Below are 19,181 nucleotides of genomic sequence, written 5' to 3'. Positions count from 1 at the left end.
TAGCATTAAGCAACTTGGGGGGGGGGTTAAAAACACTTCGTAAATGAGTTATTTGGGTCCAGTGTTATGAAAAAGGAGCTTCCTTATTGCATTAAGGTGGAAGGTTGAATGGATGGAGTAGTTTGAGTGAATAATTAAGGGCAGGGCCTTTCTTTTAGGTGTTGATATACACCTCTTCCTCTGTAATGAGTCAGAACTCCTTTATATATTTTTTAATGTGGTGGCCCTTACTAAATAGCATTCCAATTACAAATAATTGATGCCGGCTTATAGTAACATCTTCTACTCCATTCCGTTCTGTGTAATTCTCCAGCATTTGTTGTTGTTTTTCGTTCACTGTTCCAACTCTGTGTCTCAGTTCCAGCAAAGGGAACAGGGACCAGCTACAATTTAAAAGGAAAACTGGGATACAGTGGTACCTCGAGTTAAGTACTTAATTTGTTCCAGAGCTCCGTTCTTAACCTGAAACTGTTCTTAACCTGAAGCACCACTTTAGCTAATGGGGTCTCCCGCTGCTGCCGTGCCGCCGGAGCACAATTTCTGTTCTCATCCTGAAGCAAAGTTCTTAACCCGAGGTACTATTTCTAGGTTAGTGGAGTCTGTAACCTGACGCGTATGTAACCTGAAGCGTATGTAACCCGAGGTACCACTGTACATACATGTGCCTGCACAAAATACCATGCTCAAATGGCCACATGCACAAAAAATGGTGTAGAAATACAGCAACTATCTATTAGGGTTCTGAGTTGATATGGCAGTTGGACTATGGGTACCAGCAAGATGGTGGTAAAAATGGAAAAGGCCCATTCTCACGTTCCCACACTCTGGACTTCCCTTGGAAGAGTCACACAGAGGAAGGTCTCCGATGACAATCGCAGGGTCTGAGTCAGTGAGTTGCATAAGGCTTTATGGGTCTAAACTGGTGCTTTGAATATAGCCCAGAAATGAATTGATTGCACCCTTGGTGGAGCTACCCTTGCACCATATATTAACCTGACATTTTGAAATAATTAGGGGGGAAAACTCTCTCAATAAATACGCCAGGCAACTCAAATATGTCCCCAGTTTAGAGCAGAATAATTTGCTGACATTTTGATAGGAATCAGACTTGACTCTTTATTTTTGCAAACTTGAAGGATGAAGGTCAAAAGATGCTTCTTCCAAAGGCCAGCATATTCCATAACTGGTTGTCTAATAAGTGAATCAATTTAGAACAGTCTCTATGTCAGATGTGGCTAAAAGTTTGGTTGGCTGGGTGGCCATAGCTATGTAACTGGGGAGGAGGGCTGCAGAGTTTGTTTTTTCACCCAAGTTTGGCTGTCTGCTTTCAAGTTACACCCTAAAGAAGGCCCCCAAAGCTAAGTTTTTTCCTAAGTTATCATCGGAGCACCCCTAAGTTGGTCATTTCCATTATTGTTACTGGGTCTACTCTAGTGTAGAACTAACACTAGATAGTATCCAGTTTGCTGCCAGGGATCTTTGGGTTTTGAATTTTGCTAGAATTTCCAGCCTGGCTACTCTAAAGTACGAGAAACCCCATAATTGTGATTTAAGGGGCCTGCAAAAGCTATGCTAATATTGACTGGTTGAACGGTGCTAATACTGGCTGCCTAAATTAACGTCATATTATAATGGGATTAATGATTTTCCTTAAAAAATGTGTTGCTTTTAAGTGCTGCGCTTTAATTGTTTGGTATGTGGTTGTAACCATAAATAACGCAGGCTGACATTTGTGATTAATTGTTTTATTTAAACTTTTATTTCTAAACATAGTGTTTTAACTGGTTTTTAATCTATAACAGATGTTAGACTGGCCATGTAAACAGGAGCAGAAGGAAAGTGATACCCACTGTGAGTGATGGGATGCACTCAGTGTGTGATGAATGCGCCCCGTGTAGCAGAAAAGGGTCAGATGTTGACATGACTAAACGGAAGAAGAGGAGGAGGAATAATGATACTATGGTCACAGAAAGTGGTAAATGAGTTTACACGGCTAATTAGGATCCTCTCCCCATGCCTTCCATGTTAAGGATGGAGTATGGGAAATTTCAATTCATTCAATTCAAATATAAGTTTGTTCTTCTAGCAAAAGGCCATGACAAACCAGCAGCAACTGTACCAATAGAAAAATAAAAGATCTCACATCCATAATATGAACCAACACCCATCATCTAAGAGGGAGGTTACCAGCTTGATTTTAAACTAAACCTCTGAATCACCACAACAATATATAGTGATTTTATCTAGCTCTCTTTTCCAGTTTTTTGTTGTTTTTTTGCAGCCAGACCATTTCTGTCAGGGTGAACAAATGTTTCAGAAAGCGATCTCTTGGGTCTCTATATAAAGGGGCAGGCTAACAGATAATGAGTGATGTCTTCCACCTCAGATTGACCACAAATACAAAGTCTGCTGTATATGAAACCTTGTTGTAGCGGCCATCCAAGACTACAGTGGGCATCACTTTGGAAACACAGCTCAATAAAGGCATTTTATAAGGAAGTGGATGAGAGTTTGGTCAGATAACTAGCTCTAAAATGTTCTGTTCTCAAGAGCGGATACCAAGAGGAAAATGTGGTGTGTCTAATTATTTGCAGTTCCCTTCTAAATTCTGTCCAGAAAAGCCACTCCCTTAGTTGACACTTATTCAAGGTCAAAGCAGAGCTCAGTTCAGGAGAAAAATATTAGTCTAAAACATAGTGACAAGCTGCTTTCCAGAGTGGTTATCACCCAATTCCATATAGTGTGAGAGCCAGTGTGGTGTAGTGGTTAAGAGCGGTAGCCACGTAATCTGGGAAACCGGGTTCGCGTCTCCGCTCCTCCACATGCAGCTGCTGGGTGACCTTGGGCCAGTCACACTTCTGTGAAGTCTCTCAGCCCCACTCACCTCACAGAGTGTTTGTTGTGGGGGAGGAAGGGAAAGGAGAATGTTAGCCGCTTTGAGACTCCTGAAGGGGAGTGAAAGGCGGGATATCAAATCCAAACTCTTCTTCTTCTTCTTCTTCTTTAGTACGGAGCAGGAAAATATTAAATAGGCATAGTAGCATTTTTAGAAATGTACCGTATTTTTCGCTCTATAACACGCAGATTTTTTCTCCTAAAAAGGAAGGGGAAATGTCTGTGCATGTTATGGAGCGAATGTGTGGTCCCTGGAGCCGAAAAATGAGGCAAAAATCAAACCGCGCTTCAGGGAGAAGGGAAGCCTGAAGAGAGGAAGTGGCAGCTTTCCTGCATTCTGCCTCAGGGTCTTACTGCCCGCCCTCTCTGTTTCGTTACTGTGTTTGCTCAAACGGAACAAAGAGCAGGGGAAGCCCCTCCCCTCCAGGCAAGTAGAGGGGAAAGCAGAGCGTCCGTCCTTCTATCCTCTCCCTGCTCCGGAGGAACAATGTTTGTGAAGGGAAGAGAGATTACAGGTTCGGCTTAAAATTCTGATTTGACTTCCTGCTTTTTGTTTTTGGGGACACACCGCATTCAAATATGCTTTCTTCCATTTAAAGAGGGAGAGAGAGAGAGAGAGAGCACACGCTGGCTGGCTTGTGTGGGTGGGTGGGGGGAAACTTTTGCCTTCCTTTCCTCACGTTATATAGCCCTCTCCTGCATTCTTAGCCTTCTGTGTTTTTCCTTCCCTCCCCACTTAAAATGTGGTTACAAAGCATGGATCCACATGGATCCTCAGGATCTTTGCATTGGGTCACCCCAAATTCACCATCAGAGCACACAGCATGTCCATGGCTACAGCCTGCCCCCCCCCCCAAAAAAATCACGCACCCACTGTTGCCTGGGGCTGCAATGGTGCAAAAACGTGGTTACAAAGCATGGATCCACATGGATCCTCAGGATCTTTGCATTGGGTCAGCCAAAATTCACCATCAGAGCACATAGCATGTCCATGGCTACAGCCTGTCCCCCCCCCCCAAAAAAAAATCACGCACCCACTGTTGCCTGGGGCTGCAATGGTGCAAAAACGTGGTTACAAAGCATGGATCCACATGGATCCTCAGGATCTTTGCATTGGGTCAGCCAAAATTCACCATCAGAGCACACAGCATGTCCATGGCTACAGCCTGTCCCCCCCCCCAAAAAAAAAAATCACGCACCCACTGTTGCCTGGGGCTGCAATGGTGCAAAAACATGGTTACAAAGCATGGATCCACATGGATCCTCAGGATCTTTGCATTGGGTCAGCCAAAATTCACCATCAGAGCACACAGCATGTCCATGGCTACAGCCTGCCCCCCCCCAAAAAAAATCACGCACCCACTGTTGCCTGGGGCTGCAATGGTGCAAAAACGTGGTTACAAAGCATGGATCCACAGGGATTCTCAGGATTTTTGCATTGGGTCACCCCAAATTCACCATCAGATCACATGTCTGTGGCCACAGCATGAAGCACAAAAATGATACGTCCACTGTTTCATTCAGAATATTTTTCCCTTGTTTTCCTCCTCTAAAAACGATGTGCGTGTTATGGTCAGGTGCGTGTTATAGAGCGAAAAATACGGTACTTTAACCGATTGCAGTCCGCTCTTGCCTTAATTGTTGTAAGGCACCACTGTAAGTTTTTAACCCGAGGTACCACTGTATTAACTACAGTGATAAGTGATATAATTTTAAAGCCCCCCTGCCTCCCCCCAAAGAATAACATGGTTGGCCACCATGGGCAAACAGGGGGCTGGACTAGATGGACCTAGTAGTGGTGTTCGTCTTAGAATCTCCCTCACCACTCCTCCCTTCGAGGTTTTTGTCCCAACAATCTACCAGCATTTTGTCCTCACTGGTTTGTTTTGGACTCCCCTTCTTTACTTTAGGCCCCCTTCCCCCTGCGTACTCATGGTTCCACCGGGTCTGCTGATGTTTCTTTCTTGGGCACTGCATAAGGATAATGACTCAGAGAATGGGCTTGCTTATTAGTATGTGCAGCGGTCACTATTAACTCTGTAATGAGTAACTAAATATGAATAAAGAAGGCTCTTACCCCTGCAGGGGATAACTGTAGCTGATGAGACTTTATTGTTCTGGTCTGTATTTTATATTTTGCATCATATCTCTGCGTGACACGGGCTTAATGATGCTGTACATTTCGCAAGAGCCTTTGGCTAGAAGCGATAAATACGAGTAACCATGGCACTGTGCCTTTCCCCCAGTGTAGCTGGAACTACCCCTAGGGCTATATTCAATCACGAAGCCTTGAAAACCCCAGGGGGGAAAACTGCCAGAGGGAGTGAGGCTTCTGAGGGCCATTGCAGGCAGCCATAGGAAAGAGCCAGGAGTTTCAAATCGGCAAACCTCATGACAGATGCATTAAAATAGCAGTTTCGTGAAAAAAGTGGGGCGTATAATATTAATTCTTGCAGGCGGGGGTGTGGGGATCTAAGTGGATGAGTTACTTGTCCTCAATCACTTATATTCCCAGGAGTTTATGGGTGGTGTGTTTTAGCTGGATATATAGGCGACCTGAAGTTGTGATATGACAGTCAACTGGACAAGGGCCAACTCACTGAAGCTCCATCCAGTGGGTGACTTAGTAATAATAATAATAATGATAATGATAATAATTTATTATTTATACCCCTCCCATCTGGCTGGGCTTCCCCAGCCACTCAGGGTGCCTTCCCAAAAAATATTAAAATACTGTAATACATCAAACATTAAAAGCTTCCCTAAACAGGGCTGCCTTCAGATGTCTTCTAAAAGTCTGGTAGTTGTTGTTCTCTTTGACATCTGGTGGGAGGGCGTTCCACAGGGCGGGTGCCACTACCGAGAAGGCTCTCTACCTGGTTCCCTGTAACTTGGCTTCTCGCAGTGAGGGAACCGCCAGAAGGCCCTCGGAGCTGGACCTCAGTGTCCGGGTAGAACGATGGGGGTGGAGACGCTCCTTCAGATGTACTGGACCGAGGCCATTTAGGGTTTTAAAGGTCAGCACCAACACTTTGAATTCTGATCGGAAACGTACTGGGCGCCAATGTAGGTCTTTCAAGACCGGTGTTATATGGTCTCAGCGGCCTCTCCCAGTCACCAGTCTAGCTGCCGCCGAGAAGAATATGACCAGCCTTTTCTGGACAAGGTTACACTCCCCACTAAAGTAGGGGTGGCTAACCTGTGGCTCTCCAGAGCTTGTGGGACTACAACTCCCAGTTGCCCCTAGCGAGCATTGCCGCAGGCCAGGGATGATGGGAGTTGTAGTCTACCAGCATCTAGAGGACGGAAGGTTGGTTACACCTTGCCCCAAAGAATCAGGTGTGCAGCTTGAGATGCTGCTCGGTCCAGCTTTTGGAATGGAAGAATGTGGCAAGTTGCCTTATACCGAGTCAGTCCATTTTTTCATCTAGTTCAGCATTGTCTGCACCGACAGGCAACATCCCTCCAGGATTTCAGGCAGGGGGCATTCCCAGTCCTACCTGGAGATGCCGGGGACAAAAATTGGGAAGTCCTGAATGCAAAACGGATGCTATGCCACTAAGTTAAGGTCCTTCCCATTTTGCACCACACTCAAACTAGGTCAGTTGCCCTAAAGAATCAGGTGTGCAGCATAGTGTACCCAATGTAGAGTCAGTTTAAAAGTGCGGCAAGGAGAGAAACTTAAGTATTTCTTTTTGTGAGAGTTGTCTGAAGAAAAACCTTGTAATTTCTGAACTGAGCTGAGGGAATTTCCTGTCGCTACCCTCCATGAATGACTGTTCTGTTAGAGGGGGATTTTCCACTGGTGGCAGATGACAGAGACTGTGACTCAATGAGACCGGTGTAAAACCAAACCAAATAAAGGTTTTATTACAAAACAATAAACAGAAAAGCTTGTGGGTGTTTCTCCTGCAGGCAGAGTTCAAACTGCAGCTTTTCTCCTTTTGTAGTCATGGCCAGCTGTACCCAATCAGCCCAGAGCTTACAGAAACTGTTCTTAAAGGTACAAACATCTTTACTGCTTCTGTGCAGAATGACTCCCAACATGTTCTCCTTGTGGGGGCCGAGATACTGGGAAATCTTTAGGCACACAGACAGTAAGTACTCAGCCATGGGATGGCTCAGTTGGTTAGAGCATAATACGGATTAACGCCAAGGTTGCAGGTTTGATCCACTTATGGAACAGCTCCACATTCCTGCATTGCAGGGCATTGGTCTAGATCAGCGGTTCTCAACCTGTGAGTCCCCAGATGTTGTTGGACTACACCTCCCATCATCCCTGAGCTCTGGCCTTGCTAGCTAGGGGTGATGGGAGTTGTAGTTCAACAACATCTGGGGACCCACAGGTTGAGAAAGGCTGGACTAGATGTTCCTCAGGGTCCCTTCCAACTCTATACAGTTCTATGGTTTCTGACCCTGACATTAGTGCCCTGTATTCCCCTTCTTGCCATCATGCTGTTGATTTCTCAACACAACTGTATTGCTAGGCATTCTCTGCTCCTATGTGGCATTTGGCTCTGATGCCCGAGGAAATTGGCTTTTCTGTGGGATACCATGGAACACTGGCAATTAAAATAGCCTGTTTAGCAGTAGCATAACTGTAGCATTTAAAGCTTCTATAATTGGATGTCTGAAACATTTGTTAAAGTCCCGAGAATCTTGGCTTTTGTTTGGGGAGTTGGGAATAAGCGATTGTAAGTTTCTAGTTGCTATGGTGGTTGTGGAGAAAATAGAATCACTTTGGACCTCTTCAAAACCCAGTTTCCTAAACATGTGCAGTCCTGTGCTTAAGGAACTGGTTTGGGGCTTCTGCGGGGTTGGGGACCGCAGTCCATTGGTGAAGAACATGCCTTGGTATGACAGAAGTCCGGGTTCAATCTCTGCTGGTATCTCCACTTTGAAGATGGTGGTAGGTGACCAGGTGTTAGGTGACAGGGAAGAGCTGTGCTTGAGAACCTGGAGAGCTACTGCCAGTCCAAGTAGACAGAACTGGCCTAGATCAGTGTTTCCCAGACTTGGGCCTTCAGCTGCTTTTGGACTACAGTTCCCATCATCCCTAACCACTGCTCTTGCTAGCTAGGGGTGATGGGAGTTGTAGTCCAAAAACACCTGGAGACCCAAGTTTGGGAAACATCAGCCTAGATGAATGGAGATTCTCACTCCTGTGTTCTTATCCTCTCATCGTGCATAAAGCATAATGTATGGGAGGGACTGTGGCTCAGTAGTGGAGCATTTGCTCTGCCTGTGGAAGGTCTTAGGTTCAATCCTTGCCATCTCCAAGTAGGGTTGGGTTGGAGAGCTTGTTGCCTGTCAGTTAAAACAATATTAAGCTAGATGCACCCAATTGTCTGAATCAGTATAAGGCAGCTTTCTCTCTCTCCCCCCCCGCCCCACTATTTTTTAATTTGCATTTCTGATAGATTTCAACACAAGGGGTGAAAAACACCCCCGAAAGTAATAATAAATAGGAAAAAGAAAATTACATATAACATATTCTATTATATTAAAAAAATTACAGTCACTGATGGACTTCCCTTCCTCTCCTTCCACGGTTCCTTTTATCTTCCACTTCCTCTCGCGTTTTCTTAGTTTCCATTTTAGGAACCACAGCTTTCCGTGGTCCCTAAAATGTCTGAATTACCAATATAAATTGTGTGTGTGTGTGTGTGTGTCTTTGTTTGAACAGAAGGTCTCCCTTGAACTTGTAATCCAGACCCAGGTGGATCCTTCGTATTCCTTTGTTAGAAGATTTTGCTTGGCACTGGCACACTCCAAAGTTGTGCAAGGGGCATAGGCGGTGGGGAGGAAAAGAAAGTGTGGGGTGTGTAGGTCAGATTCAGTGAGGTATTCCTGAAAAGAAGTGGGGTCACGCTAACCAGCAGGCACAGATCTTAACTATCCAAACAGTTGGAGGTTGTTCAGAGTGGACCTAGGTGTTGGATGGAGGCACCAGCTTCTTAGGATGGTTGAGGGAGCCCAACACCCTCTGAACATTGAGGGGGCCTGGCCCTCTACAAAAGGGGGGGGGGACAAAAGTGTTTGGGCCCCTAGGAGACAGTGCCTATGATGTTGAGGAAGCCCAAGTGAGCTACCTCATAGGTCAACATTGGACCTTTTAAGGGATTGTCTCAGCTCTAGCTTGAGATAAACCCTCTTTCCTGAGTTTATATTACTTTTGCCTATGTGGAACCCAGGGCTTTTGAAGAAGGTGCTAATTAATTTTTGCTGGTAGCTAGATTCTTCACATTAAGTATTAGGACGTGAGAATATTTATTCATGCCTTTCAGGAGACATTTTAAGATAGGGACTTGTACCAGGGTCAAAATAGGTCATATTGGGGATCTCCTTTTATATCACATTATGCCAGCTTTTTCTTGTGTCATGATCTACAGAAATGAACCATAGAAAAAGTTGAGTTTGGCTCACACCATTGCACAAGGTGGTTCTCCTCTCTTATCCTCAGAGCAGCCCTGAGAGGTAGGTTAGGCTGAAAGATAGTGGTTGGCCCAAGATCACCCAGTGAATAGAGATTTGATCCTTGGTCTTCCCAGTGGTAGTCCAACTATTACCTCTGCTCTGGTTTTGAAATCTGCATTAGTGATGAACATAGAGGCAAAAACCTTTAACTACATAATTTTAAACCTGCTTCTCTTTTGTGTCTTTCCCACAAATATCATTATTTCTCCTTTGTTTTAGCTGCTTATAATACCTAATATGTCATTTCCCCATTTCCTAATCAAGGTTTTAATACAAAACCAATTTTTTTTCCTGTACTCCACTACAGAGAAAATCATAGTGTTGGTGAATCATGTAGTTCAGTGTTGCATATTAAGCTGTAACCTGTTGTTAAGTAATTAAGGATCCCAATACACTGTAATTTAATTTTTAAAAGATGGCTGAAACGTTTATTCATTTCTCCTCTAAGTTGCTAATGGGTTTACCTGGTCTTCTTTTACTTGTAAAAAAAGAAAGAAAGAAAAAATATGATTTAAGAACTAAATTTATCAGAGGAACTTACACCAGGACCTCACACCAAAGTGATTTTCTTTAAAAGGTATATAATTAAATATCAGGGGACACGTTACATTTTTCTGCATTGGCATCCGTATTTAAATCTTCATTATCTCAACGGGAAGTGGTAGGCACAAACTAAAATGTTTCAGTAAGTTTCATAGTTGGCTCACTTGGAAAATATTGTAGGATATTGTGCAGCTGAAAAAGACAAATGTGATGATCATTGTAGTGAAACACCTTCCCTAGGAGAAAAGATGGTGTGGAGCAGGTGTGAGGAACATTTTAGCCTGCTAGATGTTGCTGAACTACAACCCCCATTATCCCTGCCCATTGGCCATGATGCTGGAGGTAATGGGCCAAATTTTCTCCACACCTGGCTAGCCAAAATAGTGTTGTCCAGATGTTGTTGAACTAGAAGTCCTATCATCTCTGACCATTGACCATGTTTGCTAGGACTGATAGGAGCTGTAGTCCAGCAACAATAGAGGAGGACCACACTGTCTACCCCTGATGTGGAAGAAGGAGAGAGAGTATGTATATTTATTCTCCCTCTCTTATAATCCTAGAAACCGGTTGGGGAACTTGCATTCCTCCTGATGTTGTTGAATTCCCCCAGCCAGCATGGCCAATGGTCAGAGATACTGAAGTCCAAAGAAATCTGAAAGGCCACAAATTCCCTATCCCTGCATTAAACCCTCCTGTCAAATTAACTGACAGGAGATTCAGGACAGACAAAATATGAAAATTATTGTATCATATGGTGCAAAATTGATTTATGGAATTGGCCACCCCAGGATTTGGTGGGACACATTCATGGAGTCTAAGACTATCAGTTGGAACTAGGCGTGATGGCTATAGGCCTCTTGAGTAGCAGTTGGTGGAGAACAACTGTCTTGTTAACTCCTGGATAATTCCACAGTCGGTAGCCTCAACACACGAAGGGAACTGCTTTGTTGTTGTTGTTTAGTCGGGTCCAGCTCTTCGTGACCCCATGGACCAGAGCATGCCAGGCACTCCTGTCTTCCACTGTCTCCCGCAGTTTGGTGAAACTCATGTTGGTAGCTTCGAGAACACTATCTAACCATCTTGTCCTCTGCTGTCCCCTTCTCCTTGTGCCCTCCATCTTTCCTAATATCAGGGTCTTTTCCAGGGAGGCTTCTCTTTTCATGAGATGGCCAAAGTATTGGAGCCTCAGCTTCAGGATCTGTCCTTCCAGTGAGCAATCAGGGCTGATTTCCCCTGCTTATTATGAATGCATTTTATTTGCCTTGCCCCTGACATCTTTGCAGTTGGGGTGGCCTCCTCTTGGTTTGCTTCCAATTTTAAGGACTTGCAATCCTGCCAGATTGAAGTTCTCCATGAGGGCATTATTACAGCATGTGACTGCTGATTGGGGAAAGGGGGCCATACAAATTAGTGGTTTAGTTAGATTTCAAGAGCTTTCAAAACTGTGGTGTGGAAGGGTTCAGTCTTATCAGATGTTCTAGATGTTACCCACTTACCCACATGCACTGTAACTCTCCAATGGTATGACTTTACTCTTCCATTGTCTCCCAAGACAGATGGATGCCGGTGACAGCACAACACCCACACACACCAGGAAGTTTATAATCTTCCAGTTAAACTGCATAACCTTCAATAATACACAACACAGCACCCCACCACCAACCCTTAATTTCAAAGGAGAAAAGGAATTTTGATGTGCAGAAGAGATTTAGCCTTATATTTTGCTACAAAATGAATGGCACAGAATTTATAGTCACAGCTGCATTTCAGGAATTGGAAATTTAAGCTGTCAGAGCTAGAAGTTTGGGTGTGTTTGTAATGTCTTGAAATGATCATTTGCAGAACACCTGCATTCCCTCTGGAAAAACAAATCACCAGCAATTTGAAGCAAATTAAGATATTTCTTATTTGATCGACCCTGTCTCTGATTTTTGTGCCTCTTGCTTGGAAACCAGAACTTTCCCATTAGTATATAGCTCAATTCCAACATTGTGCCAAACTGTGGATAAGGAAGCTTAGCCATAGTTTGGTTCAATGGATGATTTCTCATAATTTTCTTAAAACTGGATTGTGAGTCATCACATGTCGCCGAATCTTATTTTGTAGAATATGAATGCTCTCCCTTTATGAACCACTCTGGACCTTGTGGTCTTCATCAGACACCTTTCTCTGTGTCCCCACCTGTGGGGGGGGGTATGGAGGATAGCCACTTGGGAACAGGCCTTCTCAAGTCGAATGTTCTTCTCAGGAAGATATGCATGTTGCCACCTCCGTCAGTTTTTAGGTGCTAGGCTAAAACCTTTATGTTCCCCCCAGACCTTGCATCAATTATCATTGCTGCCTATGGTGGTGCTCATCTTTGGAAGGTCAAAGTGTGGTTTAGGTTCTGAACTACAGTTGGTGCAAACCATGGTTTAGCATGCTATGTGATTTGACTGTGACATGGTTACTCAGAAATAAATCCCACTGCATTCATCGGGGCTTATTTCCTAGTAGGAGGGTTTAGAATCCTAATCTATCAGCAAAACCTGGAATGCTTTAATAAATATGCAGCTTGATTAACTGAAGGGTTAAGCATTTATCCAAAGGGGTGAGGGGGAACGTGGCATGAAATACTGTATTATTTCTCCAGGCCCTTTCATATTCTTCTTCAGCACCACATAGAAAGAAAGCAGTGTGTGCCCTTGGAGCTCTTCCTGCACTGACGGAGCATTTGTTCTATCAAAGAACACAGAGGTTACTAACCTTTTTGTGCCCTTGGGGACATTTGCAAACTGGAGCAACTGTCGTGGATAGCACATATACAAACACCCCAATCCAGCACCTGCCGCCACCTGTTTTGTTACTACAAAATACTTCTTTCAAGCCTAATTTCAGTGGTGGGAGAGGATCCCATGGGCACCAGGGAAAGTCTCCCGGGGCATGTGTGTGCCCATGGGCACCATGCTGGCAATTCCTGACACAATAGTGTAAGGGCATGCTTCAGTCTCATAAAAACTTTTCATACTGTAACTTTGGGTGCCATCATCTGAAGATGAGCAGCTTTTCTCTGGCTTGCACTGGTTTGGCTCAGAAGTTAGCCCCGAGGAAAGAGCAGGGAGAGAAAAGGGTCCTGTCTAGTGACAGGAGCTGGAGTCAAGCATAGGTCAGCAATAAAAAAACACGGTGTCTGTGAAGTTAACTCTTTATTTAAAGAAACCAAGTCAGCACAGGCTTAGTGATCCCAGCAACTCTTCCTGGTAGGTCTTCCCCCGATGAAGCCAATGCGAGGACTGAATGTCCCTGCTTTCCCACTGCTCTCTAAGGCCTCCTCCTCTCCAGGTCTTTCCCAAGCTGTATCTGCACACAACCAAACTGTCCTCTCTTCATTTCTCTGCATTTTCTAGGAGATTGGGGGGAGGGGAGCTGGTGGCAGCATGAGGGAGACACTCCCTGGATTCTTCAGCAGCCTGTCTCAACTGGGCCTCCTGAGTCTTGACCATTCTCCTCTCCAGCCTCTGCTTCAGCTTGGAGTCTGAACTGCTCTCTGCCACAGCCTCTTCCTGCTCACTAAACCCTTACCCTTCTGCTTCTCACACCTCCCCCCCCCCCAGTCTTCTCCTTCCTCTTCCTCTGACTTCTCATCTTCATTCCACCACCAATCCCCTGACTCTTCCCCTGGGGGGTTCCCCAGCTGGTGCCTCCCAGCACTCCTCTGCCTCCAGCCAGTCCATGACATCTAGCAAAATTAAAGGACTTGCTGAAGTTATCAGCTGAAAAGAGGACAATGAAGAAGAGGGAAGGAATTGAGCTTGAGCTTGAGCAGCTAACAGGTTATAGTATCCATGCAACCAGCTTCAAACTGAAGTCATGTATTTATTACTTAGCACACCGAAGTACAGTGGTGCCTCGCAAGACAAAAATAATTCGTTCCGCGAGTGTTTTCATCTTGCGATGTTTTTCGTCTTGTGAAGCACGGTCCGTCGCAACTGCACCTCTTCAAGCGGCTTTACAAAAAAAGCGCAAGACGTTTTCGTCTTGCGAAGCAAGCCCACAGGGAAATTCGTCTAGCGAAGCAACGCAAAAACGAAAAACCCTTTCGTCTAGCGAGTTTTTCGTCTTGCGAGGCATTCGTCTTGCGGGGCACCACTGTATAGTGGAACTTTGGTTCTTGAACGCCTTGGTACTCAAACAATTCGAACGCTGAAAACCCGGAAGTAAGTGTTCCAGTTTTCGAATGTTTATCAGAAGCTGAACATCCGATGTGGCTGTCGGCTATTGTTTCCGAGGCGCCTGCGCCAATCAGAAGCCGTGCCTTGGTGTTTGAATGTTTCAGAACCAAGGTACCACTGTAGATTTCAGAAGCGTGTGGACAGGGGGGGGGGGAGTTCTTTCATTTTCTCTCCTTCGTCTCTGATTCCTCCCTCCTCCCACTCTAAACATCCCCTACATAGCTCTCCCCCGTTGGCCCAAACAGGAGCAGTGCTGGAACTGTGCTGCAACATTTTCTTACAGGTTCCCACTTGTAAACCTCCTCTCCTGCTGATGTACTCGAGTCCCATCAACTACTAGCTGCAGTTGATTGATTGCTTCCTGCGGTTGAGAAGCACTTGACCCAATACATTGAATTACCTTCAGAATATCAGGGATTTGTTCCCCGGAGCTTCCTTGTATCCTGTGCTTTGTCACTTTCATCGCCAGAGAAGCCTCCATGGCTGCTCACATTGAAAGTAGGAATGATTTGGCTGGAAGGGAAGGCAGATGAACCCTCCTGAGAGTCAATTTGAAAATAATGCCTTAATGGATCAGTAGTAAAGTAGGCCATGCTAAGATGCTTCGTTCTGCTGTTTCTCGTAGGGTATTTAGGGGAAAAAAGTAATAAATTCTGAAATCACAACAAGGATCCTTAAATAAATATCTTACTGGAGGGTTTGTTTTGTTTTTCGTTACCAATGGCCAAACAGCAAGGTAAACGGAGTTTGCATGGCTTCCGGGGAGTTAATGAAGCTGAATCAAAGTTATTAAGGAAGCTCGTAAGAGGCTGTAGCCTGAGCAGCAAGAGCCTGTATTCATAAATGAGCACCTGCCGAATGGCTATGTGGATTCGCCATCTGTATACATGTAGGAAGCTGCCTTCAGAAGCACAAAATAATAAACCAAAGAAGGAAATCCCATAGTAAGTTCTGCATAGAAAGCTGACTTCTACTGGGTGCCTCTAGTTCAGGGGTAGCTAAAGTGGTGTTGCTGGACTACAACTCCCATCATGCCTGGCCATTGGCCATAATACCTAGGACTGATGGGGGTTGGAGTCCAACAGCGTAGAGAGGGCACCAAAGCCCATCCCTTCTGAGTCCCAATTGTGTCTTCTATGAAAGCTCTTCAAACTTTCAAGGAGGAATTGTTCCCATCATCTTGTACCTGATTCTTCTAACTAAAGATGACAAGGTTTGAACCTTAGACTTTCTGCATCCAAATCCAATGGCCTAGCATTGAGTGATGGTCCCACTGTTGGAATGGGACCGAGATGGAAGTCGACCGGTACAGGGAGGATTATCGGTTTTTTATGATTATGTATTTTCTGTTGTTGTTTTATTGTGATTTTATGTTGTGAACCACCCTGAATTCTACGGGTATAGGGCAGTATACCAATTTAATAAATAATAAATAATATAATATAATAAATAATAACAATATGACTCATTGCTCTTGGCTCTGTGACAACTCCCCCTCCTGTCCTAGGTTGTGTGCAAAGTTGCTTCTCTAGTCCATTTGAGAGGTCTGTTGAGGAATCCTATGATGATTGTGTCATTGGTATATATGGTGCTTTGCATAGTACAAGAGGAAGGTTTATGCCCCAAGGAGCATACAGTCTCATATATGGCATGTGGGAAGTGGCAGGAAGGGAACTGGAGGCATGGGTAAAGGGGGAAAGAATCAGTCATGAGTTACAAATTCAGAAGGCACATTTGCACATTGTGCTCAGTTCCTGCTTTCAAGCTCCCCAGAGGCAAGGGTAGAGGAAGGGGGGAGCAGTGGGTGCGGGGTGCCCCGGGTGTCACCACTGAGGGGCGCACCCGAGCCACGCATCTCTCCTGGGAGAGACGTGGTGAATTGGGTGCACACAGGCGCCACGCTGTCCAAATGGTCCACCTGCTGCCCCCCCCCAGCTGTAGGGCTGCTGAGTGGGAGGAGGCAGGCAGACTCTGGAGGCCCCATGGTGTGCCCGCCCCTATGGGCGACTCGCCCCACCCCTGGGTGCCCCGCCTCAGGCGCCCGAGCAGCTTCCTCCACTGCTGCCCAGAGGCATCGGTTGGCCACTGAAAGAACAGGATGCTGGACTAGATAGAATAGGATGCTGAACTAGATAAACCTTTAGCCTGACGCAGCAGGCTCGCTTTCTAACAGTAATATACTCAAGTATCCTGCTGGGATAGCTCAGCTTGTAGAGCACGAGATGCTTAATCTCAGGGTTGTGGGTTCAAGCCCCACATCCATGCATTGCAGGGGGGGTGGAGTGGATGACCCTGTGGTCCCTTCCAATTCTACAGTTATACGATTCTAAGAGCATCTTATGACAATGTGTTGTTGCTAGAAGTGCTGTACTTGCTTTCATTGTTGGCAGTGACTTATGTTCAGGTTTGGAGGCAGAGTGTCTCATGATGACAGCTGACAGGGAGCAAAGGTAAAGGTGAAGGGACCCCTGACTGTTAGGTCCAGTCGTGGCTGACTCTGGGGTTGCGGCGCTCATCTCGCTTTATTGGCCGAGGGAGCCGGCGTACAGCTTCCGGGTCATGTGGCCAGCATGACTAAGCCACTTCTAGCAGCACACGGAAACGCCGTTTACCTTCCCGCCGGAGCAGTACCTATTTATCTACTTGCACTTCGTGCTTTCGAACTGCTAGGTTGGCAGGAGCAGGGACTGAGCAACGGGGGCTCACCCCATTGCGGGGATTCGAACCACCGACCTTCTGATTGGCAAGCCCTAGGCTCTGTGGTTTAACCCACAGCGCCACCTACGTCCCTTTGAGCAAATGTAGGAAGAGGACTTTTGCTCTCGCCTCTTCCCAAAAGCCAATGTGGGAAAACAGGGTCCTGGGCCCGATGGACTTCTAGTCTGACCCATCAGGGCTCTTCTGACATTCTGCATGGCTATACCTTCGATTTAAAATGGATTTATTTCACAATCTACTTCCGACAGGTATATATAAGGATAAAAGACGATGAGTGGAATGTCTATCGAAGATACACGGAATTCAGAGTCCTTCATCACAAGTTGCAGGCAAAATACCACCAAGTGAGAAGTTTTAACTTTCCCCCGAAAAAGGCCATTGGGAACAAGGTAAGTGCGAATGAAAACGACGTGGATGCCTTGAGATGCAAAATACATTGCAAAGCAGGGCATTAATTATTTACTATTAATCGTAGCTTTAGGAAATGCACAAATGCCTTTATGTCCAACAAAGCTTTGAGACAATGAGCAAAGGAATACATGCTTGCCCAAATGGGTCAAGGAATTATCTGAGTTTTTTTAAAAAAAAGTTTTGCCAGATAAGAATTGGAAATATCACATGGTCACACTGCATGTGAGTTTGGAGGGAGGTTAGGGAGGAAGAAGAATGAAGAAGGAAATGAAGCACCTAATATATATCCAGCACTATAACCAACGCTGGTAAATTAGAGGACATGAAGCTCCAGGAGAGGCTGGCTGGATTCTGCCCCAGGAAGGAAGCAGCTGTGAGACTGGGGGGAAGTAGAGGCAAGGTGACTGTATATAAAAGGTTCAGATATGTGGACTCATAGGTTGGTACTGAGTACAGTCACACCTCGGGTTGCGAACGCTGTGGGTTGCACGTTTTCGGGTTATGGACTGCTCCAAACCTGGAAGTACTGGAATGGGTTCCTTCTGGGTTTTGGCTCTCGCACCTGCGCAGAAGCGCTAAAATCGCACTTTGTGCATGCACAGAAGTGCCGAATCACGTCACGCATGTGCGCAGACGCGGTGCTGCGGGTTGCGAACGCTGCGGGTAGTGAATGTGCCTCCCGCACAGATCACATTCGCAACCCGAAGTTCCACTGTATAGGGTTTCTCTGGCTGAGATCTTCAACCTTGGGGCCCCAGACTGTTTTGGACCACAACTCCCATCAACCCTGACCATTGGCTAGGCTGGCTGGGGATGCTGGGAGATGTGGTCCAACCACTGCTGGGAACCCGAAGTTGAAGAATGCTGGTCTAGCCTCTAGAGGACTTGTGGATGCTACTTAACTGGGTTTCCTCACTGAACAATTTTTATCACCTCCCCCTCCCCCCAACATTTCCAAATCATTGGATGGTGGCCTGGAATGGGTTTGCAAATACCAGTGATGGGTTGTCTGAAGCATGCCCTTGCCTTCATCCCTAAATGACTCATAAATATTGTCTGGGCTTGGCAGCTAGCTCAGATATGAGCTTGCTACCAACCTTGGCTTCTGACTGAAGTGGAGGGGCAAGGGTTCTTGACTGGGCAACAGCACAGCGAAGGTGCTCCAATGCAACTGTGCAGAAGGAAGGACTCCTCCCTATTGTGCCAAGCCTTAGAGAGGCTGGAAAAACAGCATTTCAGATCTTTCTGGTGTCTTAAGAGATTCCTGCCTGTTCTCCAAGCTCAGGAGAAGGACAGGGTTTATTCCACATTAGTAGAACACTGGTTCTTGTCCTTTAAAAAATGTGACTTAAAAAATGGAACTTTCGTAATTTAAGTGGTGTGTAAGTATGATCGTGGGTTGATAGTAAACCAAGTTTTAATCAGAGTAGACCTGTTAAAATTAACAGAACAGTAATCTTTTCCAAGACTAGTTTTGCCCAAGAAAGAAGAAATGTAACCATAAAATCCTAGTTTGTCTACATCTAATGGTAAAGGTAAAGGTAAAGGGACCCCTGACCATTAGGTCCAGTCATGACCGACTCTGGGGTTGCAGTGCTCATCTCGCTTTATTGGCCGAGGGAGCCGGCGTACAGCTTCTGGGTCATGTGGCCAGCATGACTAAGCCGCTTCTGGTGAACCAGAGCAGCGCACGGAAACGCCATTTACCTTCCCGCCGGAGCGGTACCTATTTATCTACTTGCACTTTCACATGCTTTTGAACTGCTAGGTTGGCAGGAGCAGGGACCCAGCAACGGGAGCTCACCCCGTCGCAGGTAGTCCCCCCCCCCCCAAGTGTAATTTAAAGATTTTGTACTGTGTTATAAGGTGGTCCTTCATTGCCTCTTTCCATTCAGATTTTTTCCTTGCATATGTATTGCATCTTTC

General features: G+C 45.6%; 1 protein-coding gene across 6 annotated transcripts in view; it reads left to right on the top strand.

Moving 5' to 3' along the window:
* The window catches only part of SNX29 (sorting nexin 29), a 223,021-nt gene that overhangs the window by 135,767 nt on the left and 68,073 nt on the right, over window positions 1–19,181 (top strand). For all 6 annotated transcript variants that reach the window (XM_082200070.1, XM_082200072.1, XM_082200073.1 and 3 more), the window contains one exon: window positions 17,093–17,233. In XM_082200070.1, coding sequence (XP_082056196.1) covers window positions 17,093–17,233 — 141 coding nt within the window. The remainder of the gene's footprint in view (window positions 1–17,092; window positions 17,234–19,181) is intronic.

Source organism: Podarcis vaucheri (assembly GCF_965113315.1).
Source record: "Podarcis vaucheri genome assembly, chromosome: 14".
In the NCBI taxonomy this organism is placed as follows: domain Eukaryota; kingdom Metazoa; phylum Chordata; class Lepidosauria; order Squamata; family Lacertidae; genus Podarcis; species Podarcis vaucheri.
The sequence above is the reverse complement of the archived record's forward strand: the minus strand, read 5'-3'. Positions and strand labels throughout refer to the sequence as shown.